Here is a 15,299-nt window from a genome sequence, read left to right as displayed (position 1 = left end):
TTCTTTCAATCCAAATTTCTATATTTACTCCAAGCTTAATAAAATCTAGGGTAAGAAGAACTGGACAGAAAAGGGTGACACATCTCGGCTCAGACTTGCCTTTAACAACGTCACTGCTACCGGCTCTTTAGAATAGACAGGCATCCAGACAAAGGGGTTAGCTGCAAGCAGCAAACGCACAATTGTTCCGTTGACTCCGCCTGTGGCCGTTGTAGCTCGGAAGTATCTGTTTTCATCATCACCGCCGAGAACTTCCCTTTCTGTCTCATACGCTGTGCATATCTACCTAGTATGCATCTTCTTGTGTTGGTCCAGGTACTTCGTATGTGTAAACGCAATCTCATATACCTCAAGGAAGAAGTAGAGTGGTACCCTTGACCTTGCCGCTTTCCATCTTGGCAGTTCGTGCTCCAAATTGTATCTACAAAAATAGATGATTAGTCACAGTCTGCAGGCTTCAGTACTTGATTGAGCACGGCACTTACCGCTCGTTTCTTCTCTGCTGCTACAGAGCGCATACCCAGGCTGTCAGCCAGGAGACGCAAGACCCTTTTCTCGGGCTCCAAATCACTCCCGGTTCCCGGGTTGTCAAAGTCACACTTCTCCCACGCAGGCAGCTCAATAGCCCATTTGACAAGGCTCTCGTCAAGATATGGGAACCTCACCTCTCTGCTCCAATGAGCCAGGACCCTGTCGTCTCGCCCCAAGTTTCTCTTGCCTAGCCGGCCAACGTCCAGCTTTAGTTCGTCTATTAGACCTGGATATCCGCTTCGTGTAAAAGCGGTGGCGTGCCGGACATATCCGCCAAATAACTCGTCTGCACCAAGCCCCGACAGCAATACCCGGGCTGTCGTACTATATGGTTCAGCCGCCTCTAACTCCGAGCTCAGCTGTCCCATCCCCTGTCCTCTTGAAGCAAAGTACAAGGCACAAGCAATCGAGAGATCCATTTCGGTGTTATGGGGGTATATGAGGTCTATCAGCTCTGCTCGATGAGCGCTTGTTTCTTCATATGGAACATTTACCTAGACAAGTGTTAGTATGTGAGATTTACCGTTGGCTTCACTGGTCCTTACAGTAACGAATCGCCACTGTCTGTCTGGACAGACAGCTAGCAGCTCCGCAAATGACTTTCTCCCAGTCATCCTGTCAGGGCAGAGCTCGTATAACTCAGCTGTGGACAGGTTTTTATTTTGCGAAGCAATCCTAGGATTCTCAAATGCGACGTTGATCAGATCAATAGCTTGTCCTGGCGGAATTATGTCACTGGAGATTCGGGCCAGGACTGTGCAATCTAGCCCTCCTGAAAATAACATGCCAACTCGGGCGTCTGACGTTTCCGCCATGGGGGGTCTCGGGACGTTTAGAACTCTAAGTTGGAGTGACTCCATCAGATGATCCCGCAGCTGCTTTACTGAGGGAGACTGACTGGCTAAGGGAGTCGTCGGTGTAGTAGGAATAGAGGCGTTGAAAATGCCAATACTTGATATCTGAAGACATGAGTAGCACGAATTGCGGTTGGCATGATTTTACTCCTAGTGGCCTGCGAAAGCGCTTCTAAGCAAACTTACCAAGTCTTTGTTCTGGTCCCAATCATGGCGAGTAGGCATCAACTCCGTTGGAGAGTTTTCTCCATCCAGCTGAATAGTATAGCAACCATCTGCTTCAACCTCTGCCCATCCCACGGCAGGGGCTTCTGCTATGCTAGAGAGCAGAAATTCGTCTCCCCTTTTCAGCAGTAGTGAACGACGTCCAAGGCGGTCACGCCCGTAGTAAAACTTCTTTGCTCTCTTATCCAGGAAAATGAAGGCAAAGGGTCCCTCGATGGATCGCAGGGCGTCGAGGACACTATCCTCGCTACCGGAGTTACGACTCGCGGCCGTCAGCAGGGCTAAGACAACCTCGCCATCGTTGCCCTCAACAAGCTTTCCGCCAAGTTTCCAGGCTTCGCCGTTCCAGCAAAGCACAGATCCGGATTCTGCGTCCTCTAGGGGCTGCTTTGCGAGATGGTCTCCGCGCAGCGACAGAACCGTCGAGGTCAAGGTCAAGTGAAGCGATTTCTCGCCTGAACAGAGCTGTACCTCTACGGCTCCAAGATGGTCAGGCCCGCGGTTCCGAAGCCTTCGCTCGAGCCCTGGGGCCAGCTGGTGACGACCTGCATCCGCTGATATGGCGGCATGGATGCCGCACATTGTAAGGCGCGTGAGGTCTTGATAGTGACAAGGATCAAGTCGAGTCGCGATAAAACTCGGGCTAACAGACGCAAAAGGATTGGCTGGTGCGTGCGCCACACACGACCGTTGGACGCTAAGCTGGCAGCGCCACACATCCTTGATCCTTCAATATTCCCACGGCATGTCCTCGATAGTGCATTACTTTCAAATCCCTACTTTAATAATCTTTAACATTAAGTATTCGATCTTAGCTGTGTACGTCTCTTGAATATTGAATGAATGGTAGTAATTAGGTTAGGATTGGTTTGGATGAGTAAGAGGTTACCTTGCATTCCAACACCCTCTGTTGATAAGCACAGCTCTGGTATACGACGAGGTTCGACATCAGCTACAGGACTTGGTGTTACCAACTTCATACTAATCATCGTACCGATATATCATTTGGCAACCTTTGCATGACCAAAAAAGAGAACAACATGCTTCGCATTACCGCTATATACCGTTCTCATACGATAGAATTATATGTACACTTTCTCACATCTACAACTTAGACGACATGCTACCTGCCTTTGCAAGATATTTCTTTGCCTGGATTCACAACATATCAGCTTCACGTTTGTACGAGAACATGCCAACACTGGACAGACAGATGGACTCACCTCGCCAATGGCATCATAATCCGCATTCCACTTCCAAAACTCCAGACTGCTGAAATCAGCATTCTTATCCGGCACAACCTTCTCCAGCACACTATCCGCGTGAGAAACGCCAATGGCATGCTCCGTCTTTCCCGACAGGTGCTTCGTGTTCCATCGCGAAAACGCCTTCACCCGCTCCGCCCTAGGCTTGCAAATAGCCTGCCAGGCATTCACAATCTGCGGCACAGAGGCCGTAGAACCGGCGGACAAGAGGAGCTGCAGCACGCCAATGTCTTCGATAATGGTCGAGTACCCCTGCGCGGCGTTGGGGTGCATCGCGTGAGCAGCGTCGCCCAACAGCACAATCCTGCCGGCCTTGCTCGACCAGCGTGGCAGGTCGGGCACTTCGGCAACTCGCCAGCGGTCGCAAGACTTTGCAATTCCCAGAGCCTTGACCATGTCGCTGCATGCGTCCTTGAAGAAGCGGCGCACGAACTCGATGTCGCCCTTTTCGTCCCAGAGGCTCTTCTGGTCCGTCTCTCCCTGGATGGCAAAGAGGAGGCCGATCCTGCCGAACTTGGAGCTGTATCGGGTCACCACAAAGCCGCCCTCGCCCTTCCAGGTGGTGATGTTTGAGTTTTCCGTCAGCTTCATCGATCTCGGGTCGACTGTCAGCTCGGAAACGGCCATGTCGAAGCTGTAAAAGGTGGTCTGGTCGATAATAGGATCCCATTTCTCGGGAGGCCCAAGGTCTGATAGCACGGTTCGGCGAGTGTGTGACTTGATGCCGTCTGCCGCAATGAGAATATCACACACAAGCTCCTCCCCGCCTTCCAGCGTCACAGTAGCCTTTGTCTCATCATCAAAAACTTTCACCACGTTTGCGCCGAATCGAATCTGTGCTCCGGCCTGAGCTGCTTGGTATTGGAGCAGCTTGACAAAAGCCCTTCTCGTAGAACCCCAGTCGGCATGTTCGGGAGCATCCACGACGGTGGTCCGGATCTCTCCGGTGTTTAGCTCGCGGTAGGTGACGGATGGTGATCTGTCGCAGATTTGCTCCAGGGTCGACTGGAATCCCCAGCTCTGAATGACCTTGCTTGCGCTTGGCCTGATGCTGATGCCTCCTCCTGTGGGGTTTAGCTTGGGGCTCCGCTCAAGGACTTGGACTTCATGGCCACTCTTTGCAAAGGCGGAAGCAGCAGTGAGACCACCCAGACCAGCACCAATGATGATGACCTTCATGGTGGTGAAACTTCGGTGTGAGGGTGTGTTCAGTCTTTGGTGGTGTCTGGAAGATCTACACCGAGAATTGGGGGTTCAGAACACTTGACCTTAGTGCCAGTGATCTCCGTATTAGGAAGGCCGCCCGAATGCGTATAAGTACGAAACAACTCGGTATTAGAAAAAGTGATTTACAAGAGTTGTTTGCAGTTAGTTTGTCGCATTCTGCTTGATACTTATATTGAAGTCTCATAGCTGGGGTCAGACCATTGCCAACGTTGTTACTTCCTCGGCTCTCCGCTGCTACGTCGCAGTTTGGATTATCTCCGTTCATCGCTGACATCCGAGGTTTCGACATTTCAATAGTTGCCAAAGCACAGCTTGGATCTTACATATGGGTCGAGTTTGAGTTTTACACAAGTTCTAAAGCTTCAGCGGTTGTACTAAGCCGTAGCTTTATAGAAAAGACAAATCCATCCAATAATTACGCTCCGTAAGCGAGAATTACCCCAGATAAAGATTCAATCCTTCAGCTGGTTCCATGTACCCTTCATGTGACAGATGCGGCTTCAGGCCGAGGCTACAGGCTATGAACACCGACGGAGAATACATGGGAAGTACTTGGGTACCCGAGATTACTCATCCCAGAAACTCTTTGCTTCAAGTTTACAACTTATGTGCATGTTGTTAATAAGCGATGCTGAGTCAAGTTGACAAGCATTGACAGTTCATTTCAGAGCAGAGCAATTACATAACCCTGCCGAGTCGGGTTGAAGCACCAGTCATGAACCTGTCTGCACTCCTTGATATAGGGATACTCGTACACTAAACCAGACAAAATAACCAACCAACAGCGTCCAAGATCTCACGTCAGCGTCTTGCAGCAGTCTAGCAGCTCTAGCAGCTCCAACCAACGAGCTTCAACTGGTTGATTTCGTCGTTGGTCGGATCTAGCTGCGGTGGCTAGAAATAGCCTCTGGTGACTAAGTGGATTTATGGCTGTGCTCAATGCCAGCACCGTAACGGCTAGCCTGGCTCCGAAAAACGTGCGGCGTCGCTGCATCCCGTCCTATTTTTGGTGGTTTTTAAGCTTGATAAACCACGCCTAATTATAGCTGGGCGCACTTTGGGCATAACGACCAAACAACAAGTCAGATTATAGTTGACAAATGGCCGTTGGGCGTTTCCCCAAAAGCTTTGGGTAGAATATAAAGTACTTGGTTCCTGTTCCTGCTTTGTGAAGATCTTGATCCCTTTGAGTTTATCAGCGCTAGCCATACCCTCACGTCCCCTCCATTTCTTCCAATACGCCTCTCTCTGAAGCATAGTATCCAGTTTCTTGTATTTCCAGAAAGCCAAGAAAATCTACAATTCAAGATGCGATCTTCAGTCTACGCTGCTCTCTTCTCCCTCGTCGCCGTCGGCTTGGCTGTCGAGTGCCACCCCAAGGTTGATCCCATCCCAACCTTTTCCCTCTCAGACGGACGAAACCTGCAAAACGACATCCACGGCAACCAGTTCAACCCTCCTCTGAACTTCCCGCTCACCATCGACCCTGCACACACCGCTTCCTTCTCCGTTGGCAGTGCTATTGCCTGCATCGAGAACGCCTATTCGTTTGAGAGCACAAAAATTGGCCAGACTGACCTGGCCAACGCCATCCAAGCCATCATGGACGAGTGCGACCATGGTAATGGCGTTACCAAGGGGTAAGTCTGCACAACTAGGCGCGCATTTCATTAATAATTAATCACGAGGCTAATTAATTTATTTCTACAGTGGTAAGGTCGACATTATTGGCGACAACGGACTCCCTCTAGAGGTCCTGATTCAGGACCGCGCACTCGGCTGCGAGAACTAAAGCCGAGTGACGAAAATTTGTATCACGATATTATACCCTTTTCTTTTCTTTTCTTTACGGGATTATTCGGCGGTTCTCCTAGCATGGGCGCAGGTGGTTATAGAGCGGGAGCTATATATTTCTACAAAACTTGATTCTCATTACAGTAGACTAATGAAGATACAAACTTGCTACTGCGACTTCTTGACCCAGTTTGTGATTTAGCTTGGTAATATACAGAGTAGGAAGTATAGACTCAGAATCTTCATGGTCGTATTTCTTCTTGTGCTGCACCTACTCCGTCGTATACATGTATTTATAGTTCTTAGAACTTACCCTACACCGGCAGACATTGAGCGACGCAATTACATGAATACGTCCACCGAGACTACAATATCATTGGTAGAGAGGCTCAGGTATATCTTTCTCTCTTTTTATTTGACTCGCCGTACGTGAGTCTACATTAGAGCTTCATTTGTTTACTTATGAGGTATTGTTAACCCATTAATATAGTCCTTATCTCCTTTATCCTTCATGTATCATCCCTTCACTACTCCGTAGAATAGCCATGTAATAGTGGTTGATACCTCATGTCTATCCAACATAAACGTACTTGAAAATGATTCGCTCAAGTAAAGTAGCGCCGAAATTATGCAGAAAGCCTTCCACCACACTTGAAGGGAACAAAGGGTTGTGTGGAGTCAATGCCATATACATACATGTATGCTGAAGCAATGTCTCGAGACATATAAATTGAGCACCCTCGGCTGTCTACTTTTACTTCTTCTCTCCCTTTCTCTCTTACTCTTTATCTTCATCTACGCAAATTTCTGTTGGGATTCACTACATGTATGAACTACTATCATACTGATTTCTCCATACCGTATTGCAACTTCCGTTACCAACTGAGATTTCCCAGCAAACTCTTCTCATGGCAGCCAAACCTAGCGATAGTTGGGAAAATTCAGTACCATCAAATTTTTGGAGCCCTAGTGAGGGTCGACGTCGCGCGGCCAGATCCATCAATCCTCCAGCTATGGCTATGGAGATAGCACCACAACAGACGAGTGTAGGTAAATGGATCCCTCCTCATCTTCGAACTCCTCATACTATGAGTGTACAAACTGCCACAGGCACTCACGATGATGTCGAGGCCAAGCTGGAGCAAATCAACGCTCGTCTCCCACAAGGAATGGACTCGGAGACACAAAATGCTGTTGTCTATAGAATGGACAGGCTAGTGCGGGACCTGCTGGCCTCCCGCAAGAATTTGGAAGACGAAAAGCGAAAAGCAGCAGACAAGGATGCCGAGATTGCTCAACTGAAGCAGGAAGTGGCTTACCTTGGGGACAAAGCCCGTGCGGGAGGCCAAAAGCATGAGGCCGCCGAGGCAGACGAGTGGGATTTCTGGGGATTCAAAAAAGCGAGCGTGTTGAGCTCAGCAAACTGCGAGGAGGTGAATGAACTGCGGCAGCTCTTGGCGTTTCACAAGACAAACGGGGAGCAGGTATCGAAGAAGCTCAGAGACTTGCAAACTACCAACAAGGACCTTGAGGCCCAGCTGCATGTCGCCGAAACGGCACTTCAGGAGCAGATGTCGCTTTTGTCGGGATTGGGTATATGTGCGCAAGCAGGTGTTGGCAGTGACTCACAGGAGGAGAAGCAAGCAACACCAGGTCTCTTGGAGGATGCAGCCCTTGATTGAATAGTTGGCAACAATATGATTTGTCATTACATGCAGTGATACAGTTACAAAGAGAATAAAACAATTCGATGATTTTTCTCATATGCAGGGCACTTGTAACTGAGACGGTGTTGGTTAAGCACATTGGCGCAGATGATGTATGTCAACAAGTAGAGCGCGGTGATTGGCTCAAGAAATCAGGCTGCGTTGAAGGCCTCCCGCAGTTTGTCTTGGGGTTATCAAATATTGGACAAATGGGGGTGAGATAGTTGTGACTGATATGCATGAGAAAAGATGTGGCCAACACCATAATTGCTGTTCTACGCAAGACCCCTGTTACCGAAACGGTGTTGGTCGGATGCATGTGATTGCAAATGTTTAATGCCATGCTACATGTCAAGTAACATGACAGATCGTTATCAGGCTGCGTTGAAGGCCTCCCGCAGCATGTCTCGAGGCTGCCGGAAGCCTGGACATCTCATGACCCAATTCCAGCCCGACGCTTCTTCTGCATGCAAGGGAAAAGCAGGAGTCCTCCTGCACGCCATCTGTGTTGAGGTTTGGCTGGTTGCCAGCATCGAGTCATTCTGGGAGGCCCGCCAACATCATGGAATCATTGAGCGCTTAGCTACATGTAATGTCGCTTCTTTGTAGCCCTCCAAAGCATTCCCTAAACACATAGTTTATCTTCATTTTCTAGTCTTCATTCAGAAAAATCACCATACCAATACTCAATGTCCGATACACCGTCTGATACACAATCGGTCTTCTGGATGGACGTCAAGCCGAATATGCCAGATAATACTGCCATTCAGGTTCTGATGGAGAGGTGCGGTTGCTCTAGAGAGAGAGCAGTCACCTTACTAGGGGCAAGTAGACAGGTTTCGAGATTATTTGCAGTGCCACCTTTTTCTAATGGTGTTATAGATTTGGAATAATGATGTCGACGAGGCCGAGAAACATCATCGTATGATGGAATCATACACTCAAGACCTGCATGCAGAATCTTCATCATCAACGCCGGAATTCTTGGAGCTTGCACAAAGCGATTCATCGTCCAAGGGCCCTTTTCGTTCACGATCTAATTCTGTCAAGTCCCATAGTACATCCTCGGATATAGGATACCAAAGTGACGCCAAAGAGTCCGTACATGATACGAATGAAGACAGCCGTCCCAAAGAATGGGACTTCATTTTGCCTCGCCTTCCTCGGTTGGATATCTCCACTGAAGATGACTTCAGCCCCGATTGTTTTGCCGCAGCCATTCAGCATGGGGCCACGGCCTATCGTCTCCAAGACTATCTGCGCAATTACGACTCAAGACTTCTTGAGCAAGATATCAATGCTAATGTCATGGGATTTCCTCTTATATTCTACGCCGTCGAATCAAATGACGAGAACATGGTACGACTCTTGCTCGAGTTCGGAGCGAGCGCGAGCGCGGTATACGAGGCATCGCAAGTCCCCTTATTAGCATTTGCTATTATGTGCGGGGAGACGTTACAACTTGATACTACAAACATGGTCTGTGTTCTTCTTAGCAAAGGTGCTTCCGCAAACTCCATTCCGATGGATTTATTTGCACCATATCTACGAGATGAAGCTACAAGTACCGGGCAGAAAGGCAAGAGTGCGATTGATGCCACTACAGAGACTGCATGGTGCTCTCCGGCCACAAAGACCAGGCTCGCAAGGAACATCAATCTCACCCAGAGGTACTTTCTGGAAAAATCCACGAAGATGAAACCACCTTCTGCAAAAAAACGGCAGATCGCTCGGATTAAAAACTGCCAAGGGCTGCTGGGCGTCCCGTATTTCCTTGTTGGCCAAACCGTTGCCACTGAGCTCCTCATCCAGAGGTTGCTCACTCATCTCATGATGCCCACCAAACAGCCATTGGTTTTGTGTTTCGCTGGCCCCAGTGGCCACGGAAAGACTGAGTTGGCACGACAACTTGGCCATCTGCTGTCTCTAGACTTGGAAGTGGTTGATTGCACCACTTTCACTCATGAGATGGAGCTGTTTGGGCCTAGGCGCCCTTATCACGGATACCAAACAGGATCATCAGTCAACAACTTTCTCGTAGAGCATTCCGGAAGACGGTGCATTGTTTTCTTGGATGAATTTGAGAAGACGACGACAGAGATCCACCAAAGTTTGCTACTTCCATTTGACAATGGTATGATACCCGGTTGACGACGATTGATATAGGGTCTAATATGTGAGATAGGTGAATACAGGGACAGGCGCACAGGTGACAAAATTAATTGCTCAAACACAATCTGGATAATGGCCACAAATGCCCTTGATGACACCATTCTTGATTTTTATGATCAAAACGATGCCATTGCCGGCGATGATGCAGACGAGAGAACTCGACTGCTCAAGAAGCTTGGCCAGCAGCTACAGGAGAGATTTCTTCAGATATTTGGTGTAAGTTTTATTGTTTACGCCTTAATACACCTTCAAGTTGCAGATGGCTAACTTGGATTCATGTACACAGGCGCCCGTGACAGGACGCATCTCAGACTTCATTCCCCTGCTTCCCTTCTCTGCTGGCGAACAAGCCGTCATCACCCACAAATGCTTATTAGAACTGGCAGAGGAACTGCGTCTGCCTATAAACCTTATCAAGGGGCCAAAGGAGCGGCTTATCGGTGATATCAGGCTGCTGATTCGAAGGGACAGCACAGTGTGCTCAACTCTTGCAAAGGCACATTATCATAACAAGTTGGGAGCTCGCAGTCTAAAGGCAGGAGCAGAAAAGGTCAAGCGGATTGTTCTGGATGCGTACCTTGACGACGATGAGGAGATTGAGGAGCAGAATACTTTACGAGATGTTGTTGTCGACGTGGATGGTGATGAGATTGTTGGCAAGATTCTGCCGGTTGCGAAGACAACTGCTTAAGCATGATGGTGGATATTTGCATTTAGTTGTCACCACCTTTTTTTTTTCCTTTTCGATTTACAGTAAGACTAGCTTGAGAGATGATTTTGTTCACTGTTCTTACATCCAAGGTCTTTCAATCCAGATCTGTCACTCCGCAGAGGAAACAACAAGGCTTGGGCATTGCGTCAAAATGTTACACAAATTATGAGATACGCAGTCAGGCGAGGCACATCGGCAGCGTGCTGGTGAGGCGGTCAGAAATCTTAACAAAGGTGAATAAGTAAATAGCGTTCACTTAGACATATCTGCATACAGATTTGTTGGGGATATGGAAACATTTTGAAGGTTCAGTGCATGTATCATGGCATGTAACCGTCATGGCCACTGCAGGGGGCCTACCTTGAGTACATGTGATGTTGAGGGATAGAATATGCATATGCACCTCCACGTAAAAACAGAGAGATAGCTCTCAAATTTGATAAATTGTGAGTGATTAGGCAACAGAGTTTTCAGGCCGCTCTGCAGCCTTAGTACATGCATTTAACACGTCGTTGGCCGGCAATTCATTGTAGACCTATCCAATCCTCTTATGCAGGCATGCAATTAATGGGAAGCGGGAGGCCCGCAAGTAGCATTCACATGCGATCTAGTCATGCCTACGAGAGGTTTGCCGTCTTTGATTATAGTGATCTCTTAATGAAAGTTCCCTGCATGCCACTAATATTTTCTTCGGCGTTGAAGTGACTACACAGGTGTTGTCACGTTGTTACAAGTATATATAGAGACATATCTCACACATTTCTAGGGGCTAGAGGAGAGCCAGCATTCTCAAGCTTGTAAAAGACAAATCACCGAACCATGGAAGACCAAGTGGTTCCAGCCCTCAGACGGGTTGCAGAAATCGGGACCCTGTACGATGCAAAGACAGACAGGTTTCTGAACGCTTCTGTTCTATCTCGAGGTCTGTCGGATAATTATGTGTCGACAAAGCAGACTCCTCAAACGGAAATTACCATCTCCAGATGCGCTTCGTATGAAGATGTATTCAGAGATCTCCATATCGACGACGCCACCGCGGTCAATATTCTCACTGGAATTCTTGAGCTCCAAGGTGCTGCAGTATTCCTTCGTGATTTTGTACCAAGTGATGGGGCAGGCCGTGCAGCTGTTATTCATCAAGTCTCGACTGTGGCTCAAACGCTGGTCAATTTGCCCGAAGCTTTCCACTTGAGCGGCGATTCAACACCTTTGCAGACCAATGACTGCACTCATGTGGTCATTGGAATCAAGTGGGGATTGCGGACAATCATCGCAGCCGGCTGTCCCACGTCTGATATATCAGGACTGTCTGAAGGTGAAGAGGCGACTTTCAATAGAGATCTGGAGGTTTTGACATCGTCCGTTGAGTCTGGCTATATCAAGCCGCAATCACCATCGACAATGGGCCGTGAAATGGAACTCTGCAATGATCTCCTACTCTACAGCGATGTTTTCGACAAAGAGGGTCTGATCATGCAGGGTGTGTCTGAAGTATGCGAATTCATTCGCATTGTGCCGGCCCATATCCGACAAGAAACCAGCGGGAAGGGGTGGCCAATCGCATACACCTTGATTCCTATCCAGACGCTTTCGTATTTTCTACCTCTGCCAGAGGTGTTTCAGCACAGTTGGAAACCAGTCAGAATGGATTATCTTACCAATTTCGTACGGCTATTCGACGATTTGGAAGTTGCCATTGTTAAGCTTCGAAACTATCATACCTATCTGGCGAGTCACTTTATGCATGTAGCCAAAGAGCATGTCAATGAGGTCTCACAGTCCATCAAGTACTTGAATGAAGCTAAGCAGTGGGCATCTAATGAGCTTTTCCACTTCTTGTTGGATGTGCGGCAGGGGAAGAAAGACCATTCGTTGCTATTGGACTTGTATCACCATATTGCCTCGGCAGATCCTTCACCAAAGCAACTGTCTGCTATTGTCGGGCGAGAAACTGACAAGCTTGAATTCATTGCGAACGCTGTTGCTCAGGGCTCAAACTACATTGGTCACAATGGGCTTTCCCATGAAATGGTCAAAAACGCCCACAAAGACACTAGCTACTACATCTTTCACTTTGATTCCGCCGCAATGAACCAAAAGCAGGAATGGAATGACAATTTTACCCTGCTTCTGGAGTTACTTGGTCAACGAGATGATCGGATGCCTGTCTACATCATGGACCATGATGCAATAGACTCTCACGCGTGTCAAGGGATGTCACGCATTGCTCAGTACAAGGGCGAAACAGAGAGTATCTTTGATGTGCTCGTACACCGCCAATTTATTGCTTCAATGTGTTTTGCTCAATGCTCTGGCGGCATTCTGGATAGGAGCAATTTCCAACGGCCAGTCAAAAGGCGCTTTGTGAAGATACCTTGCCCGAGTGCGGGATGCGAGTCCAGTCATTTAGAATGGACCTGTCCACAGTGCTTCACAGCAATTGAATATGGGTTCAGTGACGACTTTTTCTACTGCGATTGCGGTCGTGGTCTCTTCAGCGCGTACGAGTTCAAGTGTAATAACCCCAAGCACGATGGTGGTTACAAGACATACGATGTGGATGAGCTTCGCAAGCTTTTAGGTAAACTGAGCGAGGACAACTACATCAATATTCTCATCCTGGGAGAGACTGGAGTAGGAAAGTCGACGTTTATCAATGCCTTTGTCAACTACATTTCTTATCCTACGTTGGATGCAGCAAAGGAGGCCGAAGAGCTCGCGTCTGTCATTCCTTGCTCGTTCTCTCTCCAAACAATGGATAGAGACAATTCAGGAACAGAGATCCAGGAACACCACGTCAAAGTTGGTGGGCGTGATGATGAAGTAGATGGATCGACTGGCAACTCGGCAACACAAAAGTCAGCTGTCTATCCAGTCACGATCGGAGCAAAAACGTATCGATTGATCGATACCCCTGGCATTGGAGATACCAGAGGCCTGTCTTACGATAAAGAGAATATGGCCGATATTCTGAAGACGATTAGCTCCTACGACAATCTGCATGGTATCTTGGTGCTGGTCAAGTCCAACAACGCCCGTCTTACCGTCACTTTTAGATTCTGTGTCAAGGAATTACTCACACACCTTCATCGGAGTGCGACCAAGAACATGGCTTTTGGCTTCACCAACACTCGAATCTCCAACTATGCGCCGGGCGATACTTTCAAGCCACTCAAAGCCTTGCTCGATGGACATTCTGACATACCAATCACGCTCTCCACGTCAACGACGTATTGTTTCGACTCAGAGAGCTTCCGATACCTTGCAGCTTATAAGCAGGGTATTCCAATGACCAATGAGGAAGAGTTTCGTCGCAGTTGGGACCATTCGAGCAAAGAGGCGCATAGACTCCTCAAGTATTTTGCATCAACTCCACCTCACCCCGTCACCAGTACATTGAGCTTGAATGGGGCTCGCAAGTTGATACTGGATCTGACGAAACCCATGGCCAGCATCTCGGAAAACATCCAGAAGAACATTCAACTGTTTGAAACAAAGAAGATTGAGGTTACAACTACGAAGCTGACGGCGAGCAATCTTCGCAGGAAGTTGCGCTTGGAAAGAATCCAGTTCAAAGCCGTTAAGCTGGACAGACCTCGCACGGTTTGCAAGAATTCCGCCTGCTGTGACTTTAAAGACAGTGGACTTAATGATGGAGTGGTTGTCACCATCTACAAAACGCACTGCCACCCTGAGTGCTATCTTGACAACGTCACGGAAGATGTCGTCGCCGACCCTGGTCTTATCAATTGCGCGGCTTTTGGTGGCAGCAATACTTGCCAAATATGCTACCACCGTTGGCAAGAGCATCTACATGTCCTCTATGAACTATCCGAGGTCAAAGTTCAGGTCACGGATACTGAAATAGAGAGACAACTCAAGGCCAATGGAGACGACTTGGCATTGCGTGAAGCATTCATCTCCCGGCTAGACCAGGATATCGAAGAGTACAAACAGGAACTCGATGAGATTCGACGAGCTGCTGCTCGATTCTGTCTGTTCTTGAGAGAGAATGCCATCACAATCATCAATGATGCCACATTGGATTATCTTGACATGCTCATCCAGGACGAGAGAGGCGTCATTGATACCGGCCGACAGCGAGGCGATTCCATGGACGCAAACCAGAAACGCCTCCAGGCACTGAAAGATGACAGACAAATCCATCTGGAGCTGGTCGAAACTTTCAAGCAGAATATGATTGAACCTACGTGCCCCGAGGACATGCTGCTGGATGAGCAGGGAGTCGGCGCACTGGTGAAGAAGCTGTATCAGCTGAAGCACTTTGGCGCCGACTTGGAGCACATCAAATATGTCATAGAATCTTCGCTTGAAGAAACGTACCGCGAGCGGCCATATCGCGTATCAACGATGAGCTCCTACAAATATGGCATGGGTAGAACAAAAAGCGAGATGAGTCATCGTCAGGAGCTGAGAGGATGGGGAGAAATCGATGCTTATCAGTCACCTCACCGGTCTAACGGCGATAAGAGGCCTAGAGCAGGACGAGGTGATGAGGGTATGAAGTTCGTGTCTGGCCCTGTGTATGCAAGGAATCAACTTACTTACGCTCAGGCGGCCGGTTCGAGTTATTCTAACCAACACTCATCAAAGTCATTTTTTAATCGCTTTGATCGCCTTCTACGCTGGACAAAGTAGAGGGAATAGATGGATTGCTGCCATTGTAAGGATAATATCTAGCTAGATTGGTAGACGCAGCGCAGATTCAACGAATTTATCATGAATGCCATACATGTGAATCATATATGTATCTTTTTTTGACTTTTTTTTTCTCTGTCTCGTAAACAAGCTG

General features: G+C 48.2%; 6 protein-coding genes across 6 annotated transcripts; 4 read left to right on the top strand and 2 right to left on the bottom strand.

Moving 5' to 3' along the window:
* Positions 1-2,229, bottom strand: V8C40DRAFT_254425 (asparagine synthase-domain-containing protein). The gene is made up of 4 exons (XM_083217820.1): positions 1,572-2,229; positions 1,077-1,490; positions 486-1,025; positions 1-421 (listed from the first exon to the last, which is right to left on the bottom strand). The coding sequence occupies exons 1-4, from the start codon at positions 2,190-2,192 to the stop codon at positions 350-352; spliced, it is 1,647 nt and encodes a 548-aa protein (XP_083069098.1). The 5' UTR covers positions 2,193-2,229; the 3' UTR covers positions 1-349.
* A 401-nt stretch (positions 2,230-2,630) lies between these two features.
* Positions 2,631-4,482, bottom strand: V8C40DRAFT_254422 (FAD-dependent oxidoreductase). Its single transcript, XM_083217819.1, has 2 exons — positions 2,834-4,482; positions 2,631-2,762 (listed from the first exon to the last, which is right to left on the bottom strand). Exons 1-2 carry the CDS (start codon positions 4,052-4,054, stop codon positions 2,715-2,717), a joined length of 1,269 nt encoding a protein of 422 aa, XP_083069097.1. The 5' UTR covers positions 4,055-4,482; the 3' UTR covers positions 2,631-2,714.
* A 685-nt stretch (positions 4,483-5,167) lies between these two features.
* V8C40DRAFT_254420 (uncharacterized protein) lies at positions 5,168-6,163 on the top strand. Its single transcript, XM_083217818.1, has 2 exons — positions 5,168-5,742; positions 5,813-6,163. Exons 1-2 carry the CDS (start codon positions 5,411-5,413, stop codon positions 5,892-5,894), a joined length of 414 nt encoding a protein of 137 aa, XP_083069096.1. The 5' UTR covers positions 5,168-5,410; the 3' UTR covers positions 5,895-6,163.
* Positions 6,164-6,909: 746 nt separating this feature from the next.
* On the top strand, positions 6,910-7,578 carry V8C40DRAFT_282075 (uncharacterized protein; the record flags this gene model as incomplete). The annotated part of the gene is made up of 1 exon (XM_083221723.1): positions 6,910-7,578. One exon carries the CDS (start codon positions 6,910-6,912, stop codon positions 7,576-7,578), a length of 669 nt encoding a protein of 222 aa, XP_083069095.1.
* A 713-nt stretch (positions 7,579-8,291) lies between these two features.
* V8C40DRAFT_282073 (P-loop containing nucleoside triphosphate hydrolase protein) lies at positions 8,292-10,465 on the top strand (the record flags this gene model as incomplete). Its single annotated transcript, XM_083221722.1, has 4 exons — positions 8,292-8,430; positions 8,678-9,736; positions 9,788-9,990; positions 10,034-10,465. 4 exons carry the CDS (start codon positions 8,292-8,294, stop codon positions 10,463-10,465), a joined length of 1,833 nt encoding a protein of 610 aa, XP_083069094.1.
* Positions 10,466-11,305: 840 nt separating this feature from the next.
* On the top strand, positions 11,306-15,145 carry V8C40DRAFT_282071 (uncharacterized protein; the record flags this gene model as incomplete). The annotated part of the gene is made up of 1 exon (XM_083221721.1): positions 11,306-15,145. The coding sequence occupies one exon, from the start codon at positions 11,306-11,308 to the stop codon at positions 15,143-15,145; it is 3,840 nt and encodes a 1,279-aa protein (XP_083069093.1).
* Positions 15,146-15,299: the final 154 nt, after the last annotated feature.

The sequence above is a fragment of the Trichoderma camerunense genome, assembly GCF_050948025.1.
Source record: "Trichoderma camerunense strain CBS 138272 chromosome Unknown V8C40scaffold_19, whole genome shotgun sequence".
Lineage (NCBI taxonomy): Eukaryota > Fungi > Ascomycota > Sordariomycetes > Hypocreales > Hypocreaceae > Trichoderma > Trichoderma camerunense.
Note: the sequence above shows the minus strand (reverse complement) of the source record. Positions and strands in the feature narration are given on the sequence as shown.